At 29.4% G+C, this 10,751-nt stretch overlaps 1 protein-coding gene across 1 annotated transcript; it reads right to left on the bottom strand.

The window, feature by feature from the left end:
* Positions 1-460: 460 nt before the first annotated feature.
* On the bottom strand, positions 461-5,656 carry LOC114196266 (vacuolar-processing enzyme-like). Its single transcript, XM_028086859.1, has 8 exons — positions 5,314-5,656; positions 2,792-2,948; positions 2,532-2,617; positions 2,237-2,436; positions 2,028-2,076; positions 1,557-1,748; positions 1,270-1,476; positions 461-763 (listed from the first exon to the last, which is right to left on the bottom strand). Exons 1-8 carry the CDS (start codon positions 5,626-5,628, stop codon positions 611-613), a joined length of 1,359 nt encoding a protein of 452 aa, XP_027942660.1. The 5' UTR covers positions 5,629-5,656; the 3' UTR covers positions 461-610.
* Positions 5,657-10,751: the final 5,095 nt, after the last annotated feature.

Raw genomic sequence — 10,751 nt, 5'->3', positions numbered from 1 at the left:
AGATCACAGAGCTGGAAAAACGAACAGGGAGTGTTTACTACTGAAGCTCTAACACTACACACGACAAAAGGACCAGGAAAATTATTGGAGCATGGATTGGAAACACTTACGTGGGTCACGAACGGAGTTAAGCGAAAGGTGAACGGAAAGTGCGCTCTGGAACCCTAGCAGAGTGTTCTGTGAGGGCCAAGAGGAGTGACGGCTAGTTCTGCGAAATAGTGAGAGTGAGAGGGTTAGGTCAGATTAGGTTTGATTTTATCACCTGGGCCAGCCCGAGGCCCAATTACAAGGAGCAGCCCCTTTACTTTAGGGCAGAATTAATACAGCAAATTTTATGGGCCTTACATATATAATTTTGTTTTTTATTATAATTTTAATGAAGGGTAATTTATAATTTATTATTATTATTATGAAAAAAAGAAAAAAAATCCGGATATATCTTATGAATAATCACATTACATGACTTTATTATAATTCGATTTACTCTTAACTCGCTAACAATCAAAGATCATAATTCCTATGACAAAGGAGTATAATCCAATTGTAGGATAAAAACCAATTTATTATTTAAGGTATTGGTTATATTACATTATCAACTTAAGAAATAAATTTAAAATGTCTTGTTTTTCTCCGGACAAACTTGCGATGACGCTGCTTTCAATTGCTCCACAGAAATGCCAGCATTGCACATATTAGCAAAGAATCTTGTGTATTTCCTGCCATAGCTTGATAACGTACCGCAAAGGCTCTCATAAGTTTTGATCTGCACCAAATTTATATTAAATTTTGATCATCTATATCATCTACTATGAAGTGCCTAAGAAATTAATTTTACGGTTTCTTTCGATAAGCAAAGAAAGTGTTTAAAAATATGAGGTTAAGTATTTTGTTACTATCTGAAATTTAATCCAAAATTGAAATTTGTCCATGAAATTTCGATATATTTTAATTCTTAAATTTTAAAAATGAATAAATATAGTCATTTTTAACCCAATTACGTTAACTTTTTTTGACGTGTCAATGCATTTCATATTAATATTGGAGTTTGTTTACACCGTTTGACACATTATCGATTCAATATCTACTACGAAATATATTTGATACCTAAAAAAAAGTTAACTTAATTAGATTAAAATGATTATATTTATTCATTTTTAAAGTTTTTAAATCAAATATACAGAATTTCGAACAGAAAAAAATTTTAATTTCAAATCAAAATTCAAGAACTAAAAACATACTTAACTCAAAAATATATATCATTCTACTTACAGAGGTCTTAAAACAGTCCCAATCATCAACGAGAGGTTGGCCTGGTGGACGATAGTGGAGCATCATGGTAGAGCTATTCTCTCCCCCAAACAAGAGATTAGCAATGAGAAGAATAACATTATCTACATGCTCCCGATGAGAAATTTCATCATCTAAGTCTCTTTGAGCTTTCATCTTCTCTTCAGAATCAACCGGGGCTTTTTGCAACTGAAACAAGAAATGATTAATTAGTTATAATTTATTTTAGATTATCGTGTTCAATTTCAATGACCAAGAACTACGTATACCTCCAGCCTAAGATGAAGTAAATGAGCATCTCGTTGGCTATGTCTAGTTTCCCTTGATGGTTCAAAGGAATATGCACTTTCATTATCACTGGGCTGGTAAGGTGCACCAAAGTAGCTAACTAGAAAATCGTTGTTCAACTTTTGATCTCCGTATTGCATCACATGAGAACTCCACAATATTCTTTGCCGAACCTGAAAAATACTCAAAAATATTTTAAATTTGTTTTAAGTCTTCTAAATCATTGTGTCAATATTGTTATTACGGTACAATATATATAAAAGATCGAAAAATAATTTTTTAACAATCAAATTTTAATAATTTTTTATTATAATTTAATGTGATATTTTTTAAATAATTTTTTATTATTTTTTTTTATATTTCAAAATCATTTAAAATTTATTAAAAAAAATTATCAAAAATTAGTTGTCAAAATATTATAGTCCTAAAAAGTTGGTCCATCGATATCTTACGGTTTCATACTGTTGTTGCAAAGTTTCTTTCCACATATTACTTTTGTCACTGCTCCACAAAGAAATTCAAACGATCAAGGCCATTAATATATGAATAATGGGTAAAGATGCAAAGCTTGGAAACAAGCATTAAAATAGTGCAAATAAAAAGAAAATTAAAACAGCAGCTGAGAGGTGTATAAATTGAGCAAATATAAGTAATAAATTACCAGTCTTCCATCCATGCAATGCTGTAGGCATCTCCTAAACAAGTAGTATAGTTAGGGGGTGCAGGAGGTTTGCCATTAGGACAATAAAACGCATAACTATTTTCATGTGGGTTGGCAGCTGTTGTCACATATATGTTCAAGTTATTCGGAAGAATCCCATCAAACATGCTCCCAGATTCGCATGCTTCCAAGTATATTACCTTTCATAAATTCATGCATCAGTTTAAATATCTATATCAGAGACATCAACTTTTTTTTTTTTGTGTGTAAATTTAACTATAGGACTAAAACTCACCATCTTTTTGTATGATTTAGCGGCATGCTTCTTCTTTAACACTTCCACGAACTCGTGGGCCGCTACGGGTGGCCCCACTGGCATGCCTGATCAGATATTATTTGCAAACTTAAATATTTTGGTTTCAAAACAGACATAACCAATGTATGTGTGTCCAACCAGCAGCCGACACAATACTAGGAGAGACATTAATTTCTATTTAAATGATAACCAATAAAAAAGTAACATAAAAAACGTGTTAAATGTATGAAGAAACTTACTCACGAAACCTGGACTGCCATGGTCCGTAAAATAAATGAATACGGTGTCCCTTCCACTACTCTTCAAAACCTTGCCACTGCCTCCAGAGAGAGCACTACGGTTACCTCTAATCACAGCGAAGAAGTTCTCTGCAGTTGCAGCTGCTCCAGTGTAATCCTAATTAAAAGGTGAAGATTATCTCTTAATATTTAAAAATAAATCATTTAAGTGGAAATCTAGATAATTTTCACATTCCACTTCAATAAGCTTTTAGTTCCTCTGGTTTATATTATATATGATTTTGGAAGTCAAGTTTTTTTAGCTGTAATTCATTGTAATTCACAAGTGTTACACCAATAGATTAAATATTTATTTATTACAATATATAACGAAAATTTTCTCTTTTTTTTTTTCACAATTCAAAATTTCAATTTTACCCTTTAAAATGTAATTATTTATTAAATTTTTAAAAATTGATCGTTATTTTTATACATTTTTTATAAAGCCGTCGATCTCTACTTTTCTTTTCCTATTTATCAATCTTTATTCTCTTATTTTTTTTCATATATTTTACTTTATTTTTAATAAATATAATTTTATTTTATAATTTAATTTAATAATCAGTGGCGGAGGATCATTGGGGCAGGGGTGGCCATGGCCCCCCTCCCCTCCCTCACAATTTTTAATTTTTTATATTATATATATTAATTATTTTCAATTTTTTAATTTTTTTATTATATATAACATATAAAAATTGATAAAAATTAAATGAGATATATTTTTATTTATTTTATAAGGCATAATATTTAATGTTAATAAATATTAAAATATAAAATCAAATGTAATAAATAATAAAAATATTTATTAAGATATTTTTTATTTTCTTTTTCATTGTATTTTTCATTTTTTCACAAGTTATATTGATTTCACATTTTCATATGTTTTCTTTTCGTTTTGAGAAAAAAAAAACAGTTAAATACAAACTTATTCTTTTTTCTTTCATTTATCATTTGTTCTCTTTCATTTGTGAAGATAAAAGGTAACTCTCTCGCATTACTTGATAGTGAAATATTTGTTTAATAGTTAATATTATTTTTTACCTCATGAGCCTTGTATTTATTTTTTATGATTATAGGAAAAAAAAAATGACTGTACTATGTGTTTTTTCATAATCAGCTTTTAATGGGAATTGATTGTCATTGATTTTTTTCTTTTAGTAACTTAATTTTTATTTTTTTAATTAAATTATGATAAATTATTTTTTAATCTTAAACTTAAAAAAGAAATAGGTATATTGATGAAGAATAAAAAAATAGATTTATTTCTTAAAAGTGATAAAAAGAAAGCTATTGGTGAAGATGAAATCAATACAAATTCAATATCTTAGCTTTATGTATCCTGAATCATGATACAAATAATCATATTGTTCTATTAGAGAAACATGTTTTATATTAATATTTTGAAACATGTTTATCTTTACATTGAAAAAGAAATAGTTAAAAATTTTAGTTTTGACTCAATTATGGATGAGTTCAAAAATCTGAAAAACAAAGGACAATTCTTTGTATATATGTGATTTCTTTTGTAGATACACGATTATACTAAATTATTTATACATTTTTATTGTGTTAATGACAATAATTAAATATATAAATTTTGAATTTTGAGTATATTGTTTTGGCTCCCCCAACATTATTAGTCAAGATCTGCCACTGTTAATAATGTTACAATATCATTACCTAATAATATAATATCACACATATTTAAAAAATCATACACACATACGCTATTATGCCTGTGTTTATACTGGTGTTCAATAATCTGGATAGTTAAATCATACTTGTTTTATCAAAATATACAAACAAATATATTAAATAATATGAAAAAATATATTATCATGCGTATTTATTGAAACGATGATAAACGTTAATATGTAATTAATTTTAGAAACATTATTAGAAATTTTAAATTTATAAAATATTTTAAATTTAGTATTCACTATAAATGTTTGGTTATAAATATTTTAAATGAAAAAAGTGAGTTATAAATTTTTTGGTTATAAATTTTTGGTTAAATATATTTTTGGTCCCTTAACTTACACAAAAACTTAGAATTAGTTTCTCTCCAAGATTTTGACCCAATTTAGTCTCCTAACGTTAGAACTACGTACATTTAGTCCTTCTAACCAAATGTTAAATTTATTTGATATTTTAAACGCATTTCATGATAGTTTCTTAGGTAATGTTGATCTGTGTAAAATACTCAAATGTTCTCATGAGATTGATTTGAAACTATAAATAAATTTAACAAAATTTAGTTAAAAAGACTAAATTCACACAATTATAAAGCTAAAAAAACTAAATTGGGACATACTTTTAAAAAGGAATTAATTTTTATTTTTATTTAAAATTAAGTGATAAAAACATATTTAATTTTTTTTTAAAGTGAAAAAACATCATAGATCCATATTTAAAATGTAGGAAATGTAAAAGTAATGATACCTAAAATTTGCAAGTAGTTGACGATGGAAAGAGATGCATACCTTGGGAACTCCTCGATAGACATCAGGACCATTTGGTTTGTTGATTATGATGCCAGGCCTTGGGTTTAGAGGATTGTAGGCAATATCATCGTACATGAAAACGATGATGTTTTCATCTTTAAGACCACCTTTCTTTAGTATTTGGTAGGCATGGCACACATCAGCCTGGTGCCTATAATTTCCATAACCTTGTGAACCAGCAACAAGAACAGCCCACCTTTTTGGCTTCCTATCATCGCCTACACCACCCACACCTTCCAATATACTCACTCCAAAACTTATCCACACTAATACTCTTCTAATGCTCACTTTCATCTTGCTTACAATACATGGAAAAATTGCTACCAAATCAACTTCATTATATAATACAAATGACCTTAAACTCTTGTCAATCCAAGACCAAGTAAAAGTGACTTGCATTAATTAGAACAAGTAAACGTATTAATGACATCTATTATAATATAACAATTTATTAATAAAGGAATAACATTTATTGAATAAGAAAATATTTACTACTGTTTAACGGACATATACATTAATTATAAATATTTAATAAACTAATTAATATTTAATTAATAAAATATTTCACAAAATGAAAATTTATAAATAATAATTAATTTTAATGACTAAAAATAAGAAAGAAGATTAAGTATGTCTTAAAGATACTTTTTAAGGTGTAATTAATGAACATTGAATTAAACAAAATAAAATATTGTTTATTTTTGTTAATAAAAAAGATAAAAAATAATTAACATAATATTGTTTATATTAAAAAATAAAAAATATTTTATTTTTTGTTAATTATTTATTTTACGTTTAATTATATGTTAATTTTTAATAACATTAAAATATAATTATTTTATGGTGTAATTATTTTTTTGACTTTTGTTGTATTCATAAAATAAATTATCAGTTACAATTCACAAATATATAAGACTTATGAACATTTTTGTTCTCTACATAAAATATAATTACACTTATAATTATAATTGAATCTAACAAAAGTTCATAGTTAATTATTATATTAAATTAAATCTAACATATCAATTATTAATGCAGCTTTATTTTATTTAGAAGACAAAAACATTGATAAGTATTATACAATTGTGTTTAATATTTTATTTAATAATTATATTTTAATGTTGCTAAAAATTAAAATATAATTAAACATAAAAAGGTTTAAATTAATACAAAAAATAGTATTAAACATCTAAAAAGTTAACAAAAAGAAAAATAATTAAATTATCAATTTGAGACTTCATTGATTTTCCTTTATTTGACTTTTCAATAACCTTTTGTAACATTCCTCTTAACTTTAACAAAATCTCTTATATTATAGTAATAAACAATGTTTCAATATCTGAAATTATTAATTATAAATACATAAAGTTAGTAATATGTCATAGAGGTATTTTTTTTCTTACCTTTTAGTAGATACCTTAAAATTTTCAAAATACTTTTGTATCATAGAGTTATGGCTTAAAAATTTCAAAGAATATATTTATCTTTATAAAATATGTTATATGTATTTATATTATTTTAATTAATGGAGTTAATTATTCCAACTTTTAATGTAAAAATGATGAAATCAATTAACATTAATTATTTCTTAACCAGTACGAGCACGATTTAACATTCTCCTAATTATTAGGTTCATAATTCATTTAATATTATGCTTAATTATAAATTTTTACAACATTCAATATTCATTGATTACACCTTAAACAATGTCCTTAGGGCACTGGTTAACATGACCCATAAATAAAAAATAATTATTCATTATATACAATGATCAATTTAGATACTAATTTATAAATTAAAAATTATTGGTAACTAAAATACTTTCTATTATGAATTGATCTTTAAATTTGTTGGTCTTTACATTGGTCTCTAATTAGAAAATTATTCTCTAAATTGATCTCTAAAACTATTTTTGGTCACTAAAATTGGTTATTATTTAAGAATTTTCTTGTAGTATTTTTACCATAAAAATAATTTTATTGGGTAATAAAAATTTTTCTTTTGAATGTATCTTTCTAAACACATTCTAAAATAAGATTTATACTATTACATTTTATATTGTATGGTTAATTAAAATTATTTATTAGTAACCACTACAACAAAAAATATTTTTAACAAGGGTTATTTTTGGCATTTCTACGGGTTTTAACCCCCGCTAAAAGAGTTACTCGCGATTTGCTTTTCCCTTAGAAAAACCAGCATTGTTAACAAATTACTGGTGGTTTTGACTAATCCTTGGTAAAGCAATACTTACCGGCGGTTCAGAACCCCTAGTATTTACCGGTGGTTCAGAACCCCTGGTATTTACCGGCAGTTCAGAACCCCTGGCATTTACTGGCAGTTTGGAACCTCTAGTATTTACAAGTAGTTTAGAATCTCTGGTATTTACCGACGGTTTTGGAACACGTATTATTTACCGACAATTCTGAAACCCCTAATACTTTGCGAGAGTTTTGCAAACCTCTCCTAATTGTCAATAGTTTAAACCCTTTATACTATATGACAGTACTAGAAGTCCTTTTTCAATGTTTTTTTATCCCTGCAATGCAATTTATTATTTATTGATGTTTTTACTTATTTTTCAAATTCCCTTAATTTTATTTGTTACACTGTTTGAATGCATATAATTCCTAAAACATATGATATAGAAAACAAAAATTCTAATATTTGGACATTTGTTTATAACTAGATATAACATTCATGAAAACAAGAAACATTATCTATAAGTTCAAGGTAAATAATAAAATTTAAACGTTCAAACTAGTGAAATATTACAATATCTTTGTTCTTATAATTATAAAGTCTGACATAATGAAAGTCTAATAAAATTCTTCAACTATCAATCTTGACCTCCCTTGATCAGATACCTAACATAAAAAAAATCATAATTAGTAACATTGTTTATTGTATAAAATATCAGAATATAAAACCTCCAAGGCCCCCACATTTCATAACTTGTCAAATATGCATGCGTTAAAAATACTAGATGTAATTTTGTTTAGATGAATACTTGCTTCAATGAAAGAGAGTGGAAAGAAAAGAATGAGACATTGTGTGCTAGTGGGGAACATCTGTTGCTTCAATATTGCTTTTCATAATTCATACATCAGACCAAAAAATCATATCCAAGTCATGAATCAGTATGTGTACCAGATTCAACAACACTAACGTTGTGTTTGGAATAAGCATTTCAACAATGCTGAGAAGTTGAAATGCATTGTATTTGAATTGCTTGCAATTAAATTCCCATCATTTTCTAAATAACTTGTTTGGATAAAGAATTTAAAATACCATACACATCAATTTATTGTTTAGATAAAATAACTGAATTTCTTGCGGGATAAAATTTTATTTTAACCATATTTTTTTTAGACTTAATTATGTTTTGAGTTCATGATAAATTTGGAAACGGGCTAGATGACTAAGGTGGGTCAGGCCTGTAACATCCCTAAGGAATATTACTTTCAAAATATCACAAACAATTAAATAAATGAGACTAAATACGACAATATAAAAATTTTCCTCATTTATATACGCAGATTCCAAAAACGCGGGAAATTAAAGTCGTACTATCAAAACATTGTAACCGTTCACAATTCAAAAACATTACAACTCATAAAAGCCAAAACGGCTAATGTCCAAAACATAAATACATCAGAAAGTTTAAATCTTCAAAAGCCCAAATCATCCCTCTCTCTGATCTCAAGCGTCTCCCGGCTCACCTGTCAAGTCATCTGCTATCGGATAACGAATCATCCGATCATCGCCATGCACACACAGATAGGGTGAGTTATGCATATTAAACAAATTAAATATGATACCCATCCCAATAAAAATTTACAGATACATGTTAAGTACAAGTTATTCACCACGATCTCAGATTCCTTCCTGAGTCTCATGCATGAAACTAGGTCTTGGGACTTTCACTGTGCTTCCACGAAACTATCCCTTTCGTGGTCCAACCCTACGAGCCAATCCTGCTCATAGTCCAACCCTACAGACTCCTCGCCTGTAGTAACACATCCAAGCTTACACAACTTGGACCCTAGCACACACGCAATCACCATACTATGGACTCCTCGCCCGATAGTAGCTGACGGGAACATCACAGTTCCTTGCCCATCGTGCGCACAACGCATGCAATCACCATACTAAGGACTCCTCGCCCAATAGTAGCCAACGGGAACTCATCTAGTTCCATGCCCATCATGCGTTCCACCACTCAAGCACGTCCCAGACCTCTATTGGACTTAGTCCTTCAACCCAAGCATAAAAGAAGTGAACTTAGTCCTTTGAGTTCACTAATCAAGCAAAAGAAGATAATTGTACAGCCACACAAACCGCCTGGTACCGCTTAGACACCGCTAGGCGGATACTGGCAGAAAACTGCCCAGCGGTAACACTCCCACCGCCAGGCGCTGCGGCCCAGATTGGACCCGAAATTCTCCGTCACCGCCTGGCGGACACCACCCTGCCGCCAGGCGCCTAGCGCTAACAGTGGCCACTGCCACTTGTCTTTCACTCTACCGCCAGGCGGTTCACCTCGCGGCTCCAGGCGCTATACCAGTAGCGCAATGCTACTGGTTTTTGGCACTTTTTACAGGTCTTAGTAGACCCACATTTACATAATATTTCCATCACTCATTCATTCTTAACTTTACAAGACGAAAAATCAAACCAGAATGTAATATGTACAATTAGCTAAACCCGAATCTCAATCCTCTCATCTCGATATGCCTCGCATAATACAGTACAAGAGCATGCCCTATGGTGTAACTAGTAAGCTCATCACTCACCACAATACAAAGTACAGTTTGCAGTACTCTTCTCTAATTGCACTTGCACCTAAGTCATACCACAAATAAATCCTTAGTCCTCCTATGTTAGTGTGTTCACTTAATTCATGAAAAGAGATTTACTGACTTTTAACCCAAATCTTCCAGAAATCCCCCCCTATGTCTCTCCATAACACATTTTTCAGCAACATCACCAAGACGTTCTCCCCTCTGATGCGTCGCCTGGCGGTCACCCAAGTGCCGCCAGGCGGTTCATACCAGTTTTGCACACTGCCACATTTTCCAGCATTCACAGTGTTCACCACTAACCCAAATTCCTTTTGCATTAATTCTAACATATCTCCACCTCCACACAACAATCAACATTCATATCCTAATCACATTAATTGTCTATTTTCAATCAACAAAACTCACCATCGCGATCAACCATGTTTTCCAATTCTAATTCCTCATAAACCCTAAATTCCCAATTCCATTATAGTTCACGTATTAATCCACCAATTATAAATTTTAAAATCAACAATCCATCAAATCAGTTATATTCAAATCACCAGATTCTCCCCGAACCTCGCACACCACAAAAATACCAAGAATCAAAAGAAACTGGGTAACCCAGTTCGT

Source organism: Vigna unguiculata, chromosome 1, assembly GCF_004118075.2.
Source record: "Vigna unguiculata cultivar IT97K-499-35 chromosome 1, ASM411807v1, whole genome shotgun sequence".
NCBI lineage: Eukaryota > Viridiplantae > Streptophyta > Magnoliopsida > Fabales > Fabaceae > Vigna > Vigna unguiculata.
The sequence above is the reverse complement of the archived record's forward strand: the minus strand, read 5'-3'. Positions and strand labels throughout refer to the sequence as shown.

What these genes read in the sequence shown, in the direction of transcription:
- LOC114196266 (XM_028086859.1), bottom strand. Translation starts at nt 5,628, where the DNA reads ATGAAAGTGAGCATTAGAAGAGTATTAGTGTGGATAAGTTTTGGAGTG. An exon ending in TGGCAGTCCAGGTTTCGTGA is followed by an intron (nt 2,618 to 2,791) that starts GTAAGTTTCTTC and finishes ATATCTGATCAG; the next exon opens with GCATGCCAGTGGGGCCACCC. An exon ending in ATTGCATGGATGGAAGACTG is followed by an intron (nt 2,077 to 2,236) that starts GTAATTTATTAC and finishes TTTGTGGAGCAG; the next exon opens with TGACAAAAGTAATATGTGGA.